We start from the raw sequence: 24,983 nt of genomic DNA, 5'->3' as shown, positions 1-24,983 counted from the left end.
TGCTTGTAGTTCAGCAGTTTGCTTAACAACTGTAAGATATAGGTAGATCAATTCTTCATGTTCTTTATTAATTACATAAATTGTATATGCTGAAAGTTTTTTTTGGACAGTGCCTTTTTACTGGGACTAAATCTTTGGAAAGGCCAAAGATTATCAACTGAGCCAGGAAGAGAGGAAAGGGAAAGAGAGGTAGGGGAAAGTTTCATGGGATAGTAGAAATAGAATTGTCTTCAAGTTTGCTGAACCTGTCAGAAAGTTATTATGAATGTGGCAAAAGGCCACAGAGTTCACTCAACAGTGTGTTTTCATATAAAACACAATACATTGATATATTTATTTTATTTTGGTCTATATAAGCTTATTTGTTTGCTGATGATACTATGGCTACTGCTAATAATTAATTTTGCCTGGCTAATTTGGCTGTGAATAAGGTACTCAAATCAGAGAAGGAAGTCAGAGGAAGCCAAAAGAATTTTCTTTCATGATTTATTGAAAAAACAAAAATAAGCAAACCATTTTTATAGGCTACATAGGCATATGCATTAAGGCAAGTAGTCAGTAAATTGATTGAAATGGAATTATTCTTCACACTAAGTACAAGGTTGAACTGAGACCTTGAAATACTCTGAGCAACTGTTAGTTCCAACATTGCCGTCTTTACTAAGCCCTGACTTCCCTGGCGTTTTCGGTCTCTTGCTATTGAAACAAGCATGAAGCAGATGCTTTATGGTCAAATGTCAATATCTAGTGAGCATTATGTTTCAATCCCTTTTTTCCCTTTCCTGTCCTGTGAACAAATGCTTTGGAGAAATCTAGATGTGTGATTTTTTTCCATTACTGAAAATATTACATTCATCTCATCCAGGAAGCTGAAGCAATTTGTAACACTCTGTTAAGAAGGTATATTTTTAGGGGTAAAAGTCTTTTTGTGAAGAATTCTGTTTATGAGACTCCAATCCTGAATTCTATATCATAGAATGTAGAAACAAATGAATAGCATGAAATCTTGGCTCAATTGCATTCAATGTTAATATTTTGGGATTTCTGTTTCACCAGGCTTTAATTCACTCTGTCCTTCCCAGAGTTAAGTTTGATATAGCATTGCCTTATGGAAAATGTGCAAAGTTAAATGCATATTCCTGGTCTTTAGAAGTAAAAGCTGGCTGTAATGGATGCATCTCACTTCACTCAGTGAAATTTGTGTATAATGTGTTAGCTGTGTAGTGTTGCATGCAAATACAGAAGAATATCTAATGAATAATATTTCATCCTCACTGCAGAGCCATTTGCTGTGGTAGAGAAAGTATCACTATGGAGTATGACCCCAAAGGGAAAAATGGCAGGAATGATGGGTCAAGGCTACGTGTTACTAATAAACACACTCTTATAATTCATTAACTCTCTCTATAATCATGGTGCTTCTTTCTATATTGCTGAGAAAAGTTGCAGACTAGGAAAAAAATTCTTCCTAGATACTTCCAGTGCCATTTTCTTAACTACTGAGATTTTCCTGGGGACCAAAGAACAGACATGGTTCAACATTTTAGCCAAATGAAGTGACACTGGGCTATAAACAGCTGGATCTGTAAATCCAGCTACAAAATGTTTTCCAAAAATACTCAGGAATAAAGAATTTATTTCTAGTTAGTATATATGAATATAATTTTTTGTCAGTAGTTAGACTCTTATTTGCTATGTATTTTCCTAGTTTTTTTTCTGCTGTACTAAATTGCTCCATGCATGATTTACAGTTAAATATTTTCTTTAAATGTGACAGTGACACATTCACATTTTTTTTTCAGAATATATAGAGAAAGAACAAGAAAATGAAATAGCTTTTAATTCCTGAGAATTCTGATATAATTCACATATTGGAATATGAATGGTGGACTCTGAATTAATTCTATGTTTTGTTGTAGACTAGACTGATTAGTAGGTACAAAATAGTATAAACAGTTTGATCATCAAAGCAAAATTTCTTTCATCTAATGGGAGAAATATGGAGAAAATAATATTTTTGGAAAAAATTGTTCCCATGGTCTACTGTTGAGGCAAGCACTTGCACTTACTGGTGCAGCTAGTTAACAGAATAAAAAAATGCATTGTGTCTGATGAATGAGTGATAACCTTCCATGGTAACTGTAATGCTCTATTGTGTTACTTGGCTTCAGATATCATCAAACACTGTATTCTCTCCAAGAATAAAGAATAAGAAATCTGCCATGGATTATAACAGAACTACTGATTTTCATGCATTACTGAATCACAAATTTTCATTTGTTTTTCCTAAGACATAATCATACTTACAATATATATATTTATACTCTCACATTCTGGTTCCTAAGTTAGTATGCTGTATTTTCTTCAAAGTTAATACTTTTCCAGCTATGTCTGACTAATAACTTGCTAAATCTCTCCTTATCTTCTAATGACAGATGATTTATCAAGGCCCATGACTTAATTAATATTACAGAACCTGTGGGGAGCTGAAGAATTCAGAAATATTTTCCATAGCTTGGACATGTAAAATGAGAAGCATAGGAGAAAACGAAAAGATAATCTTGTAACTGAGGAAAAAGTCTTTGTGATTTAAGCATGGGATTGAGGTTCAGGAAATGGTGAGTTCTATCCCACAAATCCATCATGCTTCCCACTAGACTTCAGACAAGACACTGCTGCAGCTGACTATTCTGCAAAATGTTTAGGGTAACACTCTCTTATCTCTCAGGATAGTTTAATGTTACATATGTCCAGTGATACTGGTGTTATAGAGAACATATTAATTTTTGAGTTTATGGAGTTGTTCTTAAATAAGCACTTCTGTGATATAGCTGTAGCCTGAGTTTTTCTCATAGTAAAAATGTATACAAAATATATAATGTCTAAAGGATGCTTTTGTGACATAAATATGTTAGCTTATGTATCTAAAGCAGATAGAAAGAAATCTCAGAGAAATTATCAATGAAGTTCCAGCTTTCCTGAATACTATACTTTTTTTCCATTTCCAGGTTGCATGTCTCACTCATGTAGCAGCAAATTACCTTAATTGCAAAATTGAAGCAAAACGCTGGGGTACTGCTCATGGGAGTATTGTTCCATATCAGGTAAGCAGAAAGCATTAGGGTTTTTTCCCTTGGAATTCATTATTTTGTGTATTATGAGATTAAGAATTGACTTTTCCCATGACTTGTAGTCTGTAATGTGTCTGTGTAGAGGCATGACAAGGTTCTGTTGTTCATTGTCGTTTCTGCATTTCACATATTTCTTCATCAGCAGTAGATTAGTAACAGAAGACTGAAATAGATCAAAGGTGTTTGCTGAAACTGGATGACTTTAAAGCTAGCACAATGACTTGATTGGTTTTCACCTAACAGAGAAACCTTTTTTTAAGGGTTACCTGACTTCAATTCCATACCAGTTATAAACTGAGATCTTTCAATTTTTTCCCTCTGAATGTTAGTGGTTTTATCTTGTGAGCCTACAAGAGCAGTCTAAATGACAAAGATAATCTGGCAGTGCTACATATTTGTAATTTTGTATTGATTTTGCTACAAATCACTTCCTCAGTGAGAGAACAGGTTGATAAAAAGAATTAAACAGAGCTCAGATCTCCTCAGCAGAATTCATACTCTGCTGCATCTCATGAAGGGTTGACATTCCTTAAAATAACATGACCTTCATCATATAAACAAACACAGGAAAAAAAAAATCTCACTGCAAGTTTTATCTTACTTTTGACGAGTACGGTAAACTCTTCCAGTAAACAAAAAATTGTGTTCTTTTCTAGCTCTTCATTTTGTGTTCTTAGATGGAGGTCGTGTCTTACAGAAACTTGAGCATATATTTAACTAAGAAAAATCTATTCTTTATTTCATGTTTTTTGGCATTTCTTAGAAAGTGGTCATGTTTGTATCTAGCCGGCAAAGCCTGTATTTCTTAATTTATGTCCAGAGTCTTGAGAGGGGCAGTTTCCAGCATTTTCTTGGGAGAACTGCAGCTAAACACTGCTGAGTATCTTTACCCTCCCCTTTCTTTTCACAGGAGGAGAGGGAAATTTAGTGTATAGTCTTCCCAGTGGTGAAGATCATGATGATCATAACTGAAAGATTAGCCTTGTGGCCATAAAATCTGAAGCAAAAATTTTCTACTATTATGCAGAACTCTTTCACTAGCTAGTAAAAGCCAGACCTCCTCAAGTCTAAAACCAAAATGAGCTGGTTTTGTAAGGACTAAGTCTGCTTCATCTAGGAGACTTTTTCCAATAGTTGTACTACTGCACAATCAACTATCTTGTTATGCATTGGCTACAAAGATGGCAAATTGTCTCAGAACAATAGGGAGGTATTGTGGCTCTTTCTGCAAGAATTATTCCTGCAGTATTCTTGTCTCCAGTGCTACTGGTGTAGCAGTATGGGTGAGTTTTCCAGAACCAGCTCTCATGACCCAGTGTAACCAGGTATTTACACTCCGCTGTGTTTCTGTCATGCAACCTTTTGGTGCAAGCCCTTTGAACTTTAGTATGTTGAAAGTATAAAACAGATCTGAAGTATCTGAAGTTTGTATAAGCCAACCCAAAAACCTGACTAAACAAAGCATTTTATCTTCATCATGTGGCATTTGGCTGAATAACTGAAACTTGTATTCTTTTATGTCCTTTTGGCCTTAGTTTTTCCACAGTCAAAATGGAAAGCATACATTGAATATCCTTTGTTTCTTTTTTCATAGACAGCTCTTTAGGTCTAGGAGATTGTTTTAGCTGTTTTTTGATTCAATCTTGATTAGTCATTGTGAAAGTAAAATTTTTTTTGAAAAATATCTAAATAAAATTATAGTTCCTGTGTTTCTGTGTGCTGTTTCTGTAGTAGCTACTAGAAATATTACCGCAATATTATAAACAAATTTTATCTAATTTTTTTGTTGATAAACCAGTAATTGGGGTAGGTTTTTTATGGATGGAGTTGTGTGTGTGTATGTGCTTATGGCCTAACATTGCATCAGCTTCTATTGTTGCAATTCTGATTGTAACCGTAAGAATATTTTGGGTTTTAGAGGATTTTTTTTTCCCTTTACTAACCCAAGCTATACTTAGATTGCAAAGTTCTTCATAAACTTGACTTAACCCTTGCTGTTGCTATTGTACTGGCTTTACAGTTTCTCATACAGCTCATTTGTAATATTGCAATTTGTAATATAGAACACATCTCTGATACCTGACTTTCATTCCATATTCTACTTACTGAATATGCTTACTAAGCTAATGACTTACACTGATCTTTGCAATTTTTTTCCAAGGTGTTTTATGCAAGTGAACTACAATTTGTTCAAATAATGAAAAGCACATTTCATAAATTTGAATTTCTATATATTTCAGAACAATTAGGTAGTGGCAAACTGTTAGTTGTTTTTTCACATGTCCTTTATTTTGTTTTCTTTTTCTGTATTTTAAGTGTTTATACAGGTAATAAGTTATGAAGTGACACAGAACATGCAGTCCTGTAAAAAGTGTCAGGTTATGTTAAATCATGGAGGATTGGGCAAAGATGAGATCCTCTTAGAGATATTAAAAAGGCAAAATCAAAATAACTTACATCATTTTTCAGTGTGAGAGATGTCTGATCAGAGTTACACTAGAGCACTGACCAAAAGAATGAAAAACCCTGTTAGAAGCATCCTAAAAATGTACATTAAAAGCACTTTTTTTTGCTTACAATTGTTACAATAAGTGTTCTATATTGAATGCTATGGCAGCTTTTATTTTATTGAGCTTCATCTGAATAAATTTGTTCTAGATATCTTTGCAAATGGCTCTATTTTTTTCTATTTACAAGGTCAAATTTACCTTTGACTGTATCTCTCACATGTCACTGAATTTCACCATTGCTTCTTGGTTGAAATACTACCAGCATAATTTGTCCCTGAATGTGTTCTCTAGATTGACCTTTATTACTTTTCTTTGCATTTAAAAATATAAAAATTAAGCATTAATGGGAAGATGGGTTTTCTCCTTCCTGAAACTTTTATCATCTTTGGAAATCTGTTCCTGGTCTGGTCTGAGATGTTAAGTTTGGTGTGCAAGGGTTTTCATATTCTTCAGGTTTTTCTCGTTTGTTGTCAATGTGCTGACTTTGTGACATGATCATCTGAAATGTCTGAGTTTTCAGTTCTCTGTGTTCATTACCAGATGCCAAAGAAAAAGATGTCTTTTGAGTATGTAATGTCTCCCAGAGTTCCTGTAAAACTAACTGTAAAGGTTTACCACAGATTTTCAGTTGAGGGGAAATTTGCAATGTGCCACAAAGATGAAGTACCCTAGATTCCTATCAGCCAAAATCAGGAATAGTTTTTTGAGTCCTGAAACCTTAATGAGAAATTACCTCCTTTGAGGAGATCTGCTGTTTAATCAGAGCAATGTAGCTTGAATAGGTCACTCCAGTGATAGTTAATGGAATCAGAATCCAGTTTGCTTGGTTTCAAGTGTTAAAACACAAACCTTGAGTTCTGGGCTGTATCTTAAATATAATTAGTACAATTAAAAAAAAAAACAACAGTTTCTATAATGAGACACCTTGTTTAGCAACAGCTGCTCCATGATTATCCAGAGGAAATCAAGACTTCAAAACATCCGGGTTACATAATTGTGCTGAAAACTAAAAGTTCTTGCTATCTTTCACTTGGGGTGATAAGGTCTTCCCTCATTCTAGTGGTTTCAGTAATGTAGGTAGCTCTCTGAGACTTGGACATTCACATTTTCATCTTTCAATTGATCCACTTGGAATTCATTCTCCTGAGAAAATCTAAGTGGAATGTTTACAAGATGTTTGATGTGGCAGCTTGTCACCCTTCCATCAGATACCCTGGGCAACTGAGCAGAGGCAAACTTTCAGCAAAAGGTGTAGAGCTGTTTCCTCTGTGGCCATAATGATGGAAGCCTATTTAGAAAACTGAGAAAACAAGTTCTTGCAGATATCTACTGAATATGATTTTATTTTTGTTCCGGATTTTAAGGCTGACAGGGTTTTCTCAAGTATAGTTCATTTTATTTTCAGAATGTTCAAAGGGCACCGCCATTTTAAATGGAAGTTAAAAACATGAGACAGTAAAGAAATTATTTTAACCAATTACCTTTTCTGTTGACTGACCTATGCACTTTAATAACTCATCAGACCTAACACTAATGGTTTCTTGTTACAAACTCACTTAGATTCTTTAAGTATCAACTTCTGCTTGTGCTAAGCATAAAAATTCCTTCATATGAGGAAATTATCTCGGTGTCAGTCAGTTAAATGTTATGAAAATCAAAGTATAAGCTCACAAGGAAGTGAAAGGTATGAGGTATTAAGAAGATGAGCACATTCTTAGATAAAATATCTCTGCATTATTTTTATCATCTGCATCTCATACTTTTTGGTCATAGAATTTCATACTGTCTAGGAGTCTTACAAAGAAAATCCCACACATGTCACTTGTGTCTCATCACAGGAACAGAGAAATTTGATTATTGACCTGATTCATCTGGCAGAGATGCTTTTCACAGAAAGACACAATGTGCACCAATTTTTCTAACTCAGCTCTAGAGAATCTCTCAGAACTTCAGTCTCCTTTATTTTTTCTTTCAGTGAAGAGGACAGCAGAATAATGTCAATCATTTAAAAATTTCAAACTGCTTATTCCATCCAAGAATGGTGATATGTACTCATTTTCTTGTCTGCCTTTATGTGGTTTTATTGGATACTTCTGCAGTTAATGACTCTTGGAATCAAAAGCAACAAAGAATAGAACTTTTATTATTTGCAAAGTTTTGTTTTGTACACGAGACTCTCCTTAAATAAATTCAAAATGGAAGAAAATCTTTCTGCTCTATATTAGCCCAGTCTAGGAGAAGATGGAACTTATGCACAGGAAATATAGTAAAATACAGACCCTTTTTGTGGAGGAGGAAGTTTTAAATTCAGGCAATGCAAGATGACCCTTCTTACTCTATGAGTGTTATCTACATAATACTCATCTGGACTACTTAGACTGCCTTGGGGCTCCATTTTCCTATATTTTTCTTCCAAGCAGTGAAGCATATATACCACTAAACATGAAAATCAAATGTATTCCCAGATCAGCTGACTAGAAACTGTGTTCTCAAGCTACTATATTATCCATGTAGTGTGATAAAAGCATGTTTTATCACACTACATGGATGATATTTCCAAAGAACAGTTGGCCATCCTCACAATCAACATCTTTACTTATATGAGGAATGCCCAATACTTTAGTGGCCTTGATCTACCTATAGGTTGTTTTTTAACTCTCTCCTTCCTTATGTCTTTATCTTACAAGGCACGAGAAAGAGTGAAACCAGAAAAGCTTGTGTAATAATGGATTCTGTAAAACAAGAAAACAGGAATATAATTTGCAGGACTTCTCCCCTTTCTTTCTTTTTGAACAATTTTCTATTTATAGCTTTATTTACTAGATTTTTTTTCAGATGTTTCCTACTATAGTATGATGACATTAACCACTGTACCCTTTTCACAGATGATTTGGTCTTACTGTGAATATAGAGGAGTTGGCACTCTGCTTGGTAAGAAGTGCTGGAGTATGGATTTTTTTCCTTGCCATTTTAGTTATTGAAAAATTATAGTAATCATCTGTGGCAATCTCTGTAGAAAGCTCATTAATGATGAGTAATTAATTCTGGTTATTCAAACCTGACAACATTATACTGATAATTTTGTGGGGATTTTCCTTCACTGTGTTGTCAAGCCTCTCCCCTAGCAGAGCAGCTGTCTGGAAACCAGTCCAGTAGATTGGCCTTGGGCAGTTTTAGATATGTTCTCAGTGTATGATATGAGATGTAGTGATAAATTCATTCATATATATCCTCCCTTGTCAGAAACAGCGCTTTAAAGAAGCTGAGCTTGTATGCACACAGACAGCTTCTACCTGTACAAAGAGAATTTTCAGATTGAAATAAAATGCATTTTTAATTGAAAACATGACACTGTTTTCTTTTTTCTGAAGGAAATCTCCCTGCACGTTTTAATTTTAAGCAATGTCTGCAAGGTATTTTTTAATGTCACTGATACTTTGAATTTTCAAAACAGGCATGGATAATCACAATTATTGTTAAGGAAATATAGTTGACAACAGAGACAATCTCATTTTTTATCTCCTTCTGGGAAATGTCACAGGCTATTCTTGTATAGGTACTTGAATATGTGTTTGTACTGACATATTTATTTCCACTCATTTAAATTGAATGTACATTAAGATTATTCACCTGTCACTTGTCCATGGATACATGAGAAAAACTCTAATTAAACTAGGATAGGAATACAAGTTTACTCATTTATACTCATTTTCAATGTCATTTGGTGGACATTTGTCTTCTATGTATACTGTTAATTGTTTCTTCCACATTTGCCCATTGCTGGGGTGAGGGATCTAGTTGGCATTTACAGCAAACATGTTACAAGGCTACTGAATATAACAGAACTGTATATTCATGTCAAATTTAGTTCTTTGGAAGAGCAGTTTAACAGAACCCTGATCAGTAGAGGGCTCTTCACATTGTAGCTGGTTGGAAAGTGATGAAAGAAGGATCTGTGGGATTGTAGAGGAGATATTGACTGCAGCTGGATCACTGCTTTCTTCTAATCTGTTTATTGGATCCAAGGCAGAAGAATGAACTTTGCTTTTCATTTTCTTAACATGTTTTATAATCATTGTATTATTATACAATGCAGCCACTCATGAGCTGAAACATATTTAACCAGTCTGAAAGAAAAATCAGAAATCTGTGTATCAGCATTGCTCAATGACTTCTGACATAATCGTCCTGCATAAAAAAAAATAATAATAATAAAAAATATATATATGCATGTACATAAATAGGTGCTTGTGCTGCTTATTTTTACCATGTGAAGCTTGTGTCAGTTTTGCTGGGGAAAAGTTGATTGTTATGGAAAGGTATGTCCACTAGATGTCATTCATGTAATCTAGTTTTTGTTGTAGCATTTATTTCTGAAGAGCCTTGAAGGATGGTGTATACAAATTACCAACATTATTAGCTGTTTTTCTATATGCAGTGCTTTTGACTTTATATATGTGTGGCATGTTACAAAATAATATTAGGATCCTCTCTGTGATGGGTTTGACACATAATTTGGTCTAGAACTCCCATCTTTGCCTATTTTTGCTTAGAGTAGCATTCATTGTTGTGTGAGTAGGTGTGTTATATAAGAGTAGCCAGGTGAGCTGCATGTAGTTGGTAACTCTGCAAGGAGAGATATGAGTGTAGATGTCAGGGCATTATGCCCCAAGGGAAAACAAAAATATAATGTGATTAATAAAATTCCACCCCAAATGTGATCTTTTCTAAGCTCTATATAACTAAAATAGCAGTTCTTTAGAAAAGTGTGTATCTTGTTAGGAAAGGGAGCTCGAATTTCAGAAACTTACACAAGTGGATTTATATACTAACATATCTTTGCCACATAACGATGCTTAAATATCTGAGGGACTTAAATTAGAATCACTTTAAACTACCTTAAATAAAGTACCCTGTACGTGGACAGGTCTGAAGTGCATCTGAGTATTCAGTTGGGTGATAGGATCTGTACTGACTGATATTAGCAAAGAGTTCTTTCATCCTCTGCCTCCCTCCACCCATCTTTGTAGTGTGTCATGTGCTAGTAACTGCTAGACAGCTTCTGGGGAGCCATATCCATACTCTCATTGAAAAGCAACTGCTGCAACATTGGCCTGTGCTCTTTCCCACTTCCAGCTTGGAGCAGCTACAGTGAAACTGGAAGCTGGAGATCACAGCTTCCTCCAACCTCCCTTTCCCCTTCCATATGGAATAAAGAATTTCTCTGCCCTGTGTAGTCAGCCAGAGGGCAAGATGGGGAAGTGATAATCCTCTTGGAATGAGCACTTGCATGAAAAATGATAAATGCTACTTTGTATGGGGATTAACACTTGCTTATGAACTTGCTTTTAATAGAGTGATGCTTCTCTTTCAGCGATGTGAAGGTTCATTGTACTCATAGACCTGATTAAGAAACACTGTTCAGCCAAAAGGGAACCATCTGCCACCAGAAACATAAAGCTGTTCAAAACTGTTTCACTCTTTTGCATATTGTTCTCAAGAATGTAAACCACTTACTTTCACATAGCATTTACTTCCCTAAAGAAGGACTTGTTCCCCACATCTCATCACAACATTCTTCTTTCTCCCAGCATGAGAATTGCATTTCTGCTCACATTTAATGCATATGTTTGAAGTCTGTGCTTTATCTCCATGAAACTCTGAAACAGGACTCTCCAGAGGTAGTCTAATGAATGCAGTTGCTATATAAACTACATCTATTTTCATTTCTTTGATGGAAGACTTCGCATTATGCATTGAGGATGTTCACAGAGCGGGTCAATCTGTCAATAGAGTTTGTGAAGCTTGTTTGGTATCTCTAGATATATTTGATATTATGCACTGCTTGATAGAGTTTTGGTGCACAACCTGATTGCTACTTTGCAAGATGACCCCTTCTTTTCACAGTGAGATGACATTTCATCAAACCTGGTCATTAAGTTAATTTCCAAGCACTGATGCCTGCAAATAAATTTCATATGGGCTATACCGTTTTCTTGAAAATTATTGCCTTACTGCTACAATAAGGTTAGCTCCATAGGAATCACAACTGTGGTACTCCAGTACACTGCCACTCCTGAGAATTTAATGGGAAGGGTGGTGAGAGGTCTTCTGTTCTATTTTCAAAAATGTCTTATGAACTTAAGAAGTATCAGTCCTGTTGTCTTTCCAAAGTATTTGAGATTTAAATGCTAAATCTGGTTATGTACATATGCTTTAACTATGCAGTATTTTTAAATGTTGTTTCTCATGCCTTTTGTTACATTTAATCATACATATAATGTTGCATGATGCTAACACAGGTATTTTTAATTATTAATTATTTAATGCTTTCACTAATAAAATTTGATGGAAAAAACCCTTCAAATTGTAACCTAAGACTTCTTCTATTATTAAACCACTATTATTACCAAAATTGTTTTGATTTCTTTACTTTTTAATAAGTAGTAATTCTGTTGTATTGAGAGGGATTAGGGTGAAGGTGAGAGAAAAAATTATTTAAAGTAGTTCTCTGTTTTGACAAAATCATACTTCCTCACCATCACCTAAAACATGCAGTACTCACTGTATGGAATTTGCTCTTCTAATACAAATTAAGCTAGAGAAATTGATCTTACATCTGTATCCCCAAGGGAATCTCAACTAGTTTTATCCAGTCTACACCTTCACCTTCATTCACTTATATCTAGGATAGTTTTGACAGATGTTTTTTCCAATTTCTATTCACCAGAAGTTTTGCAATACATGCTACAGTCTTGTTTATGTAGATTTTCATGCCCACTGCGAGGAGTAAAAGAAGTAACTCTATTTTCAATAAGGAAGATAGAACCTGAATTTAGTGATAGGCTTTTGGTTATAAGTTAGTGATGTGTTATGGCAGTTGATCACAATGTTGTGTCTAGCAAGTCTTTACATATGTAAATATATGTACGTCTACAGTGTTCTTATTCCTGGATTATGTGATGTCAGTTCATTCATGTTTTCCCCAAGGCTATATTTTTTAAACTTGTATCTTTTTGATTTTATCTCTGATATGATTTTCACTTTGATCACCTCTTCAAGTGGTGTGTCCAGATCCACCAATTGTCTTAAGTGGATTCTACATGTTTTTGAGTAACACAAAGAACTTTCACATGTGTTTAAGGCGCCCAAGAATAACTTGCTTTAAGCTTTTACCAGCAACATGTTGTAATGTCTCCTTCATCTAAGGTGTTCCGTTGCCAGAGCAGGAGAACAGCATATGGTTCCATGCCTAAACTTTGCTGATTGCTCAGCTGCAGCTTCCTTTTGTTTTACTGTTAAAAGGTTCTTGGGCTTCCTTTGTCTGTATTCCATATTTTTTGTTTTGTTTCACTGTGGATCATTTTGCACAATAGTTGTTAGTTATCAGGTACACTGATGACTCCAAGTCCAGTGAAGCCTGCAGAAATGAGGTTACTCTGCTGGAGTGACCTCTAAGTCTGAGGTAACAGAAGCCAAATTTATTGCTTGACTGTGATCTTGGTTTATGTCAGCTACAGCAAGTGGAGGGTACGCAAATTTTGTATGAGGATGTCCCTATGTGGTTTGGTGAACTTTTTAATTTTTGGCATGTTAGTTTTACATCATTAGTCATCTGTCTCTTCCTGGGTGTTTCTAGGTAGATAAAACTAGAGATTTCAAAAAGTTGTAACAGTATGGAAGACCCAACTTGTGTTTCGTATTTTGTTTTTATATTTTCTATATTTTTTGTTTTAGAAAGCTACCACAATAAAGAGTGGAAGGTAAATTATTTTAGTGGAAAGGCATCATTTTCTAGAAAAGAATAAAAAGCAGACAAAAGGTTATCCTTTAATTTGCTGTCAGTTAATATTAGTTGTTCTTCATGTGGAAGGGCCATAATAATAAACAAATAGGAAGTTGATGTGACTTCCTTCAAGTAGAGAAACATTAGCTGAATCTATGTAACAGTTAAATTCTAACATAAAGACAAGAAATATAGAATACTACAAATACCGATGTATGATCATGTCTCTTCTCATCAGAGACATGTTTTAACCTTGTCAAATTTATTTTTGGCATATGTGGTTATAGTAGTGTCTAGAGAGTTTTGACCATGAATAATAGTTGTGACAATGCAACAAAGGCTTTTGTAGTATACACAAGTTATTGACTTAGCTCACCGGGGCAGAGACTGCATTTTAATTTGGCTTGAGGCTTAGAACAATGGACCCTGAGTTTTATTTTAGTGCTTTCACAAAACCAAGAATAATTTTTTCCTCTTTTGTGTACAAGTGTAAAGTATTTTATTTGAGGATGTAATATAGGACTGAATGTCTTGAAGTAATTTTATGATTTCACTTTTTTGTTCCTGATGTTACCCATTTTTACATGCTCAGTTGACATTCACCATTTTGTCGAAATTGGGAGATAAATAAGAAGTATAAATGCCCATCACATGACTGCTGAAATTAGGAAATAATCTGAGATTAGTTTAATACCTACAGTGTTTACAGATGTATTTAATCCATGAATAATGAGGAAGGCCGTGGACAGCAATAATATGTATATTTGTATTAACAGTCTGATCAGGTAGCTCATTTAAGAGAATGTTATTAGTGAAACCTCTTAGCACTCCTGCATAATTATGCTGTCTTTTCACTGTTACCTTTTCCAGCCCCTTGGAGATTCTTAAGTAGTTTATTTCCTGCCATTTAACAGTTTTGAGTAATAATGATAATGAGAAAACAGTTAAATAGTTTCTTTTATCAAGTACCAGGTGCTGAAAGCAACTGAGAATGTCAGTGGTTTTTATAGTGGTTTCCTGTACAACTTGTGCAAGCTTCCTCGAGCTTGAGTCGTATAAGCCTTTGTCAGGTTAAAAAAGATAAAATAAATGATTTGTAGTCAAGACATTGGACTGAAACTAAGAAATTTAGTTCTGTTTGCTTGCAAAATAGCTGTTTTGTTTTTGTTTTGGATGTTGCAACTTCATTTAATGTGACACTAATTTTTGGGAGAGTGCTCCCAATACATTTTTAATACAAGGTAGAGCAGTTTCTTGAAATCAGCTGTTCCAGATTACAGAAAGTAACAGAGTGGTAGTTATTTCCAGAATTTGTGCTGCTTTTTTAAAAATCACATTTCTGTCTATGTTTTGATTTGATTGCTGTCTTTGGGATTTGAGTAGGACATTTTTGCATGCCCCTGCTTCAACTTTTAAAGAGCTGACCTGTTCCTTCTACTTTTCTCCTCTTTGGTCTCTATTTAAATAGTAGGCTGTTCATAAGATGTTGAAAAGAGATGATTTGTGTCTTGCAAGCTGTGACTGCATGGCATTGAACAATGCAATGTTCAGGAGCTAGTTCCAATGCTGCAAGCAGGGAACAATCATAGACAGTCTTGGATGGGGCTATCTTTTCTCTGTGTAAAATAATCTTTAAAAATATTGCTTTACAAAGATATTTGCCTGACTTATTCTGGGACTTCACAACCCCTCAGGCAGTTAATTCTAGTGCTTCACTATTTATTATCTCAGTGGCACACAAGGCAATATGCTAGGAATATTCAGATCAGATCTTAAGAAAATATTTTTAATAGAGAGAACACATTCTTTCCTCTTTTTCAATAGTCCTCTAGATCTTATAGGCTGGTATGTTTCAGACTTCTCTAGGCTAATGTTCCCAGCTTGCTCAGTCTTTCCCCTTGGATGACATGTTCTAGAATTTACAGTTGATCTCTGACCTTTCCTTTTGGAACACAACAGTTTTGTGACACCCAGAACCAAATGCAGTATGTTACTCCAGTTCCAGTTGCATCATCTTGAAGTACAAGAGAAAGAATATTTTGTGAATCTTGTGGGTTCTGCTGATGATCTAAAATTCCGCTTTAATATTACCTTGCTGTTGCAAAGGAGCGTTTGTTAACTCGTACTCAGTTTGTGAAACACGTAGATTCTGGATCCTTTTCTCTTGCATACGAACTATCCATGTCAATGAATTACTCATGTCTAATTGTAGAACCTCCTAGCTGATTTTCATTCTTGAATTTTACCCTCTGCTTTCAGATTTCATCTCCCAGTTAGCTACAAACATTTTCAGTTCTATCTAGTCAGCCTAGTACTTGCAGTTCCTTCTAGTTTTGTGGATCTTCAAGGTTGATGTATGTCCTTTCCTCTCTCCATATCTGTGTTTTTAATGAGAATATTGAAATGATCCATGAATAGTTGATAGTATTTTTTCAGATTGACAAAGAGTTCATAACCCCTTTGGGTTGATATCCAACCAGTTGATAATTTGTTTTCTCGTGTGGTCTTACTTAAATTGTACTGCCCTTCCCTGTAGGCTGGTGTGCTGAGACAGACACCTTAGTCAATGTATATGAACTTTGGAAGACAATTTTGGCTGTTTCCCTTCCTCTGGTTGTTTGGGGGCGAATGTACGTGCGTCCTTCTGAGAGGGAAGTGCTGACATATAATTTGCTTGATTTTATTATTTTTTGAAATTCAATCACTCTGCACATTTCTAATCTCTAGTATCTCTCTTCTGTCCCCAGTATGATAGTGTGTAGCTTCCTCAGACTCAACTGCAAGGATTCTAGAAAAAATATCTTAGCACGTGCTTCAGCAGAGCGCTTGAAAACACTGTGTTTTCAGAAGTATGCTCTCAACACATCATTTCCATAATCTAGCTCAAATTTCATTGTATGTAGCCATGTTGGTGTGCTACTGTACCCTTGCTAATGAATTCCCTGAGTATATGTTTGTGTAGTGCAGAATAGAGTCATAGGTATCCTTTTAATGCAAATACCAAGCAACTAAAATAGTAACACATTGCAGAATGTAAATAGTAGGCAGATGGGTTGCTCCTGGAGATTGTCAATGTTCATGGGAATCAAGAGGGCCATCAGTTAGTTTCAGATTGCATTGATTACTGTGCTGAGCATCTTAGACTCCCCAACTTAGTCACTGAACTGGATTACTGTGCCCAGCATCATAGACATGCAGACTTAGTCACCCAAATCCAACTGAATCCTTTAAAAGTGCAAGTTTAGTGTGGCTTCAAGGGCATGTAAGACCTGTTGATTAATTTCTGTGTTATGGTTTTAGAATTTCACCTGGAGACAGAAGGTAAAACAATGTTGTCTTGATGAATGTGCCAATTCCCCCTATATTATGAGTTCCAAAAATTGCTTTGGTGGAAAAAGAAGGAAGACAGCTGACTCCTTTGCATAATTACTGAAGCTGACTTGGCAGCATGCTAGACTTTTTCTATCCTCCATTTTAATAAAAGCTTAGTCAGTTATTTGGTTTTTGCATCTTTGATTTCAGTTCCTTGAGGAAATCAAGACCCTGCTCTTGATTTAGCAAGACTTTACTGTCCAGATGTAAATGGTATTTTTTTGGTAATGGATATCAGACTTACCAGACTCATCAGTAATGTATCAACTCATCAGGACTTAGAAGAAAAGGCACCTTCTCCCTGAAGCTCCAAAAATACTGAAATTGAAAAATGCTGATAGTTTTTGTTTTAGAGCATCTCATGGCTTTTAAGCCAGCTTTATGATTTTTGGGAGATCTGAGTGATTCTCAGTGTGTGCCTTGCCATAAAGTAATCATTCACTGTACCATCTGCTGTAATTCCATCAAGACATGCTCCCCTTGACATCCCTACCCCAAAACCATTTCTGATAACATTGCTTCCAAGCTCTGCACCCATATCTTCTAGGGAATAAGCAGACCTTTCATGTCTGAAAGGCTGCTAAGAGACAAACCTAGCATCCACTAAATTTCAAATGCTGTTCAAATCCGTTGTAGTTGTTCTGGTGCCGCACTCCAAGAATGTCTTAAAACGTGGAAGTAAAAGGGTTGTAATGAGCATTAGGAAAGCTGCAGACTGAATGTCTCTGGAGCCCTTGTGGAAGTGGCTGCAGTGGGACTGGCAGCACTTGGTGGTTGAGTGATGGCGTGATGGCAGTTTCAGCTCAGGCAGGGAAGATGCTGTGTTTGCCACATGTGAATTAATATAGTGCTGCTTTTTTACTATTGAGGGATTAGCATACAATTTAAAAAAATATTTGAAGTATAGCAGAATAGGGGAATAGCTGAACCCATATTGCAGACAGCTGCTTTTTTGAGCTGATGAGCTAAGCTATAGCTCATAAGCTATAGCTGGTAAGCATCAAATAAGAAATTAAAGCACTGCCAATGCATATGATAGGACTAAAATACCAAGTAAGAGCTATGCCCTTCAAGCAAGTAACCAGAAAAAGGATGAGAGACAAGAATATCTCCCTGCCATTTGGACTAAGCTTTCCTGCTTAACAGTAATTTGTATCATATCCATTATTTTCAATGCATTTCTGAGTCCATACTTCATGAATAGTGGCCAGTGATAGAAAATAAAATTGTGAAAATGTAGTACAGAAAAAGGGATGCTGGAAGAGATAGAGTTCTAAAAGTTCAGAATTTACTTTTTATCATTCTAGTTCTCTGTTTTGTTCTAACATGAGTACTAAAAACTATGAATAAAGTCAGACAAGATAGACATTTTTTTCTTTAATTTTGTAACATCCACGAGCCCAAGATTTGATATTCATTTACAGAACATATCTTGCTGCAAATGCAGGTTAAGTATTAAAAACTAGTGTAATGATTGTAAAAACCTCTTCTCACTATGTAGAACATTTACTTTATAAAAACTCAGATTCTTGGTTGTGGTTCATGCAGCTACATATAACTAGGACTTAATCAATTGATTCATACTGCATTGAGCTCTATCACATTAAATCACGTGTTATTAGTAAGGGAAACATTCTGAGGCCAGTATTGCCCTTTCAGATTAATCTGTCAGTAAAATTAAGAATACTAAATTCACCAAGTTCTTAGAATAAGGAGTATATGGACTGCAACATCATGCTCAGTTCTCTTAGACATTGAGTGTGTGGAGAAGCAACCATAAAAATTTGCCAAGCGAGGGTTTAACTCAAGCACGTTGAGGCTACAGTGACTAGAAAAGGAAATTGGAATTTTGTGTGGCTATAATCTATTGTTTGACATCCACTGCCTGCTCCTGTGTAATTTACTTGCCTCTTTTGGTCACCTGACTGGAGACATTAAGTGGGCCACAGGGTAAGCCAGGAAATTCAGCTCTTGGCTTTCCAAGTCTGCAGCACAGTTGTTTTTCCTTTCCCCTTCCCCCCCTCTCTCTTTCTTCACAGCTGGTCAGCACATGCACAATAATTGCTTAGGGCAGGTAAGGCAGATTTGGGGAGATACATATGGAGCACATGCAAATCTGCACTAAGTTTTTGGAATGCAGCAACAGAGTTAAGTTAATGTAAAGCAAGATTTCTTTTATGTTGAAAGTTTCTAAAACTTATAAAAAAGAGAGGCAACAAATTCACTTAATAACCTTTCCTTTGCTCTACTACTGCTAACTGTGAGGGTCTGGGATTTTGCCAAAATATTACACATTGCTCAAGAAGATTACAAAGAAATCCCAGACATGCACTGGAGAGTTATTAAATTTAACATTTCTAAAAGATATTTTCAACAGCTAAATACTTGTTCAAGAATTGTTTTCCTCAACTTTCAAAAGTTGCCACAGCTCAGTCACAGATAAGAACTTCCAGCTTTTTAATTGATATATAAATTGAGTTTAAAACCAAATCCACTACATTTCCTGTGGTAAAGGAAACACATACTCTTCAGTTTGGTTTGTCTCTAATTTGAAAATCATGTTCTCAGGAAATCCTGCATAATTTTTTTAACGTAAACAGGAAAAGTATTTATTTGCTTGGGGCTCTGTTTGTGTGGACATGGGGGTGAGCAGGAATAGTGTAGATTCTGGAACTCATGTCTTAGTGCACATATCTCAGAATAAAGAAAAATAAATTCCAAATAAGGTGATTTTCTCTCTGATCAGGGGTGGGCTAGTAGGAAGGGGTTTAAAATACTTTATTCTCCTTTATATGTTCTTACTGTTTCTCTGAATTTCAGTAATGAGGGCAATTAAAAATGAAAAGATGACAAATTTGTAGAGAAGGTGTCTTTTTATTCCTTTTCAGGTGTTCTTGCCTTGTCTGCAAAGTTGTTTTTCGTCATCTGGAAATGAATGATTTGTAAAAAGCAATTGTAAAATTGCTGCAGGATTTCAGTCCTCACATCCTTCTCTGCTCTCACCCCCTCAAGGCCCTAAATTTACTTTTGCCATTTGTAACAGTTCAGTTGAGGGTTGAACTTCCCCTCCTGCTTCTTGTGAGCTTTCCTGATTTCGCTTACTGTTTGAACAAGATATATTGGATTTTATTTTCTCTCCATTATTATGAACTCTAGACTTCACACAATTGATTTTGTTTTCAGTTAGAAAATAGTGTTACACATTTTGAGTATAAATTGTGCAGTAAGTAGGCTGCTTTTTTTTGTGTGGGTAGAAACAATCTGTAGAGTTATTGCAGGAGCTGAACCCTGTTTGGTTATAAAACTTTTGAAAGAAAAGGACAGAGATTTGTAAGGAACTATTTGTGGATATCTTTTTTGAAACCAGGATGTGATTCAAGCTATTATTTAACAAGAGGACTCGACAACCTCACCAAATGCAGAGAAAAATTAAGTATGGGAGCAGGTGCATGCTTGCTTTATTTGGATTTGTTTGTGGCATTTTCTTAAAAGTTTAAAGTTCAGTATATCACTCTAACAAACTGTGGTCATGAACAGTCATAGCTTCAGGGGAAAATTGGAAGCAGTGATAGTCTTAGCAGAAATGTTAACACTAAAGTTGCTCAGAGAACATAGTTTAAAGTGGAAAATCGGGTTAGTTTCCTCTTTTGTTTTCTCCAGGGTAAACTGTGAGTTAATGCAGTAACAACAAAATGATAGCTATTTCTTTATAGGTTTTTCAATTCAGTGAAACAAACAGATTTTTCCAGTAATCATTCTTAGAGGTATTTTAAGTATGTTAACCCAAAATGGTAGTTATGAAGTGACCATATGTTGCCATGAGAAATACTTCGTGTGTTACACATAGCAGGACTTGCCGTGGAAGGGTATTTTTAGGAGCACTGAACGCAGTTTGAAAGGTCCACTTGGTGAAGTCATACTTGTGTTAGATTAATAACAAACATATTTGCCTCTTCTAGGTAATCTTGGAGGGGTAAGCAGGTTAAGCTACCACAGATTAGTTTTCCATCACACCTTTTTTTTTCCCCTACAGTATTAATATATCTGAAAACTTTGATTGCATGTTCCCCTTTCTCCCATATGATCCTGGAACAGGCCATGAATTCTTATTGTGAATTTTTGAGACCAGTTTGTAGGAAATAGTAGTCACTTCTTTATATATACATGGGCACTGCCAGTTTACCTTTTTTCCTCTTTGAAACAAATTTTTAAATGCTCCATAGTGTGATTTTTGTAGCTATTTCTTTGATTTTTGAAGTTGATAAGTCTTTTGGTGGATAAGCTTAGTGGAAGCAGGATGTGTGGTTTATATACAACTGTGAATTTTATTCAGAACCCTCGGATTTAGTTCCAAAAGTAGAACTAGTATGTATGTACTTCTGCATGTATTTTACTTGTTTTTAAACCTTGTGGGCAAATGTGCACTATACTCATGTTGTCTTTATGTAAGGAAATGTCAGGACTTCCAGGGAGAAAAAAAAGCATGTGTCCAAATAATTCATTATGAAGAACTGAAAAGCCTTTACAATTCCTTTAATCAAAAATGTCAGATGAGGCAAGAATTTGTAGGCTACTGCTGCCATATGTGTTTGTAGTTTACAGGTGTGAGCCTAGTGTAGGTGTTTTTAAAGGATGTAGTGCCAGAGAATAAGGGATAGGAATCCCTCAAACTTTTCTCAGTTTAACCTTTTTTCTTTCTACTTTGTGGACATTTTTAACAACTTATCTATGCTGTTCTTCATCACCAACAGTATTGCTCTGCCAGCAAAATGTACTGCTATTGGCAAATTTTTGAAAACTGACTTTTTAGGTGGGATAACAAACTATGTACCTTTTGGCCACTGATAATTATGTCTTTCTTGTGCAAATTAGTTAAGCTGTAGCCACAGAATAATAGCTGTTTTCTGACATAGCCTTAGATCAGGCAGGAAGGCTGTGAATTGTGGTGTTATAAATTGTTTAGAGTTACCGTGTTTTTATTAGTATGTTTATAAAAGTCTTAATAGATCTAAAGAACATAGTTTACAAGGACTTCGTTCTGTTTATGCATAAAGATATTTTTAATATTCCTTCCCCTTCACTTTTATTTCTAATCCTATCTTTTAGGAATCATTAAAAAATAAAAACTTTTAGCAGTTATTGGCAGGTATGTGGGTTTTTTTTTTTAAACAAGGGGAAGATGATAGTTTATGAGAAGTAAATTTTAATTTACCTCTCAAAATTTGATGTAAATCTTTCCTTAGACTTCATGGGGTGCTGCAGTAAGACCAGGACCCTAATTATTTCAAGAACTGAAGAGCTTCCTATCTTGGAAAACTTCTGAAGTGAAACTCCTCTTTGTACTCATTCCATTAATTGTCATGCTCTTCAGTTTATGACTCTAGCCAATGAATTCAACATCATCTACTTGAAATAGCAAGTCTCCTATGTCTTCTCCAAGATTTATGCATCATACTTTAGAAGATTTTTTTTTAAAAGAAATTAATGGAAGAGAAACCAAATCCTCATATATATTTGACGTTTAAAGTGCAATTTTCTTTGTTCTATTGACTTTGATGACCAATTTACCTAGAACAATGGGAGGTAAAACAGACTTAAAAGAAAAAATATTAAATAAAATTAATTTCTGCGGTGATAAAAGCATTATAGTATCACATTTTCATTGGCAAAACTCTGGGGTTTTATTTGCAGAAAATTGGCAGAAACAACTGCAGGCAATTATGGGCTTCAATTCATCAAGGTACCTAAGCATATGTCTAACTTTAATTGAGTGAATAGTCATGAGACTTCAGGGGATTATTCATGTTCATAAAATTAGACATATGCTTAACTAACTTGGTGAATCAAGGCAATAATGACTTAATAGAATAGTGAAGACAGAACGAGCAACTGTAACCTGCTCTGTAGATGTTCTTTGATTGCTCTGGTTGTTCAATAATAGTTCTTAGTGGGTGTATTTTCTGTTCCTTAGTAAAATATCCAGGCTTAGTAACTGTATAGTTTTGTGTTCATCTGCTATGGACAGTATCTTATACCCAAAGAGCAAACAGTCTCTTACAAAAAAGTGAATTGAACCTGTGGAAGGCTGTTATGACTGTTCTCATCTCTGTTAAATATATTTAATAAATCGCTGGGTGTTTGTACAGGACAGCAGCCCAGGGGCAAGAGTACTGTGCATTTCCTGCCAACTGTTGTTTGTTAATTTTCTAATTTGATTTACAGTCATGGTACATACCATGACCAGTTTCCATCAAGACACATACCGATTTTTCATCTGAAGACTTTTCTTTGCTATGTGTTCTTGTAAGTGGTTTTGTGTTTTAAGGATGCACTGTGTTAGATAATTCTGCCTGAGACTCTCCTTCAAGGGTTTTGTGAGAAGGCTAAACAGATTTGTTTCAGAGGGGCAACATGGTGATATTCTGAAGAGTAAGTGTTGACCAGAAAGAAACATGGGGACATGCAGTGGAGAGCAACTAGGAATTGCAAAATCAGATTACTTGTGGTTTAAAAGTGGAACATCATTTTAGGCAATAGTTTGCAGCATGAACATTTATGTAGATCGAAAACCTAGAATTTCATCTTGATCTGCACAGAAGGATGTAATTTTGCTCAGTCAACTTCATTGATACCAAAATAAAAGAACTGATAAAGAAAAAACTTTAATTTAACTAACTGACATAATCACTGATGCTGTACTGTTCAAGCAGAAGCACCTCTTGTCCTACAAAGAGAGCTGTGTACTCCTATATGTAGTTGATCAAGTTAGCCCTTTTTTCATTCAAAGTTAACTTATTCTCTTGTTTCTTTGTTTGGTACTTTCTTACTTTTTCCTCAGTAAAATTGCAACAAAGTATCTGATATTACTGCAGTTTATCAGTGTAACAAAATAGAATGCCTAAACCACTACTTCAATTTATTTTTATTTTGTTACTTAAGAATTGCAGGCTAGTGCTGGGAAACTTATTCTTTTTTAGGGGATTCTGGCATCTGGACTTACAAGTCAGTCCCTTTTTCTCCTCTCATCAGACCTAAATACCTTCTCAGGCATTTGACTAAGTGCATGATTCCTTTTATCATTATGGATAAGTTTTAACTAAGGAAAACATATTGCTGTGATTTACCAGGTTTCTATGGCATTCTGCAAAAATCTGTGTGTTTATAAAAACCAGGAAAACAGGAATTATGATTAATGATTTTGAGAACTTACAGTAGTATTAATTAAAGCTACATAAAACAGGCTTACAAAACAGTGAAGATTTGCTATGGGAAAGGGACTTTTGTTATTCTAAAAAATGCAAGTAGAAAGCAAGAAATATCTGTAAGTGGAAGGAAGTATATCCAGTTTGTCAGATGACCTTCCATGAGCTCATCAAACTGAAGAATTTTGCACTTTCATTTGTGTTTATTGGATAATGGGAATATATAACAAGGATAATGAAGGTAATGTGATCCAGGTATACAGGAAGGAGCAAATGAATAGAAAAGGGATAAGATTTACATATCTGATTTAGATAAAATATATATGATACCTCTTCTTTCCTTGGTTCCTTTCACTTATAACATCTTACTGTCATTCCGAAAAAACAAGTGAACAGAGTGCTATGGAGGTACATAATGAATATAAAATTAAGCAGCTGCAGATTTTCTTGTGAGAAATAAAATCTAACACAGGACATAAATTTATTGGTTAGAGCAGGCTTAAAATATTTATACTCTTTTAGGTATTGCGAAAATACTTTCTCCAAAGCCTCTGCATAATTAGGACAAATAGAAGTGAGCACTTGATTGCGAATTATTTTCTTATCCCATTGACATACCAGGACATGAATAAGAAGTGGTTAGTGAACTATTGACATGTATTGGAACCTTGAAGCAAGTATGTGATTCTAAAATACATTTAAAACTGCTGCTTGCATGTATGGATGAGACCTAGAAAATTTCTTTATCCCCTGCTGTACCTTATCCAATATCTTGTTCCATTTCAGATGAAGTGCTGCTGTCTCTCTGCTTTTGAAGAGCTTTCGCTTTAGTAGAGTGATGCTTGTGTAATGCATCCTGTTATACTATGAATTTAAGATATTAAGAGATAGCCTGCAAAGCTGATACTGCCTTGTTAAAAGAAAGAACTGGGAAATGAGGCTCACAAGTTGTGCTCTGAAGGATACTTGTAAAACCATATTG

General features: G+C 35.2%; 1 protein-coding gene across 9 annotated transcripts in view; it reads left to right on the top strand.

Moving 5' to 3' along the window:
* SUGCT (succinyl-CoA:glutarate-CoA transferase) overlaps positions 1–24,983 on the top strand; it is a 309,001-nt gene that overhangs the window by 61,300 nt on the left and 222,718 nt on the right. For 8 of the 9 annotated variants that reach the window (XR_012580477.1, XR_003380359.2, XM_026793422.2 and 5 more), the window contains exon 9: positions 3,009–3,104. The exons of the other annotated variant lie outside the window; for it this stretch is intronic. Coding sequence is in view for 6 of the 8 variants with exons in the window: in XM_026793422.2 (XP_026649223.2) it covers positions 3,009–3,104 (96 nt within the window). In the remaining 2 variants the exon portion in view is untranslated. The remainder of the gene's footprint in view (positions 1–3,008; positions 3,105–24,983) is intronic. 9 annotated transcript variants of the gene reach the window in all.

This window comes from Zonotrichia albicollis, chromosome 1, assembly GCF_047830755.1.
Source record: "Zonotrichia albicollis isolate bZonAlb1 chromosome 1, bZonAlb1.hap1, whole genome shotgun sequence".
Taxonomy (NCBI): domain Eukaryota; kingdom Metazoa; phylum Chordata; class Aves; order Passeriformes; family Passerellidae; genus Zonotrichia; species Zonotrichia albicollis.
The sequence above is the reverse complement of the archived record's forward strand: the minus strand, read 5'-3'. Positions and strand labels throughout refer to the sequence as shown.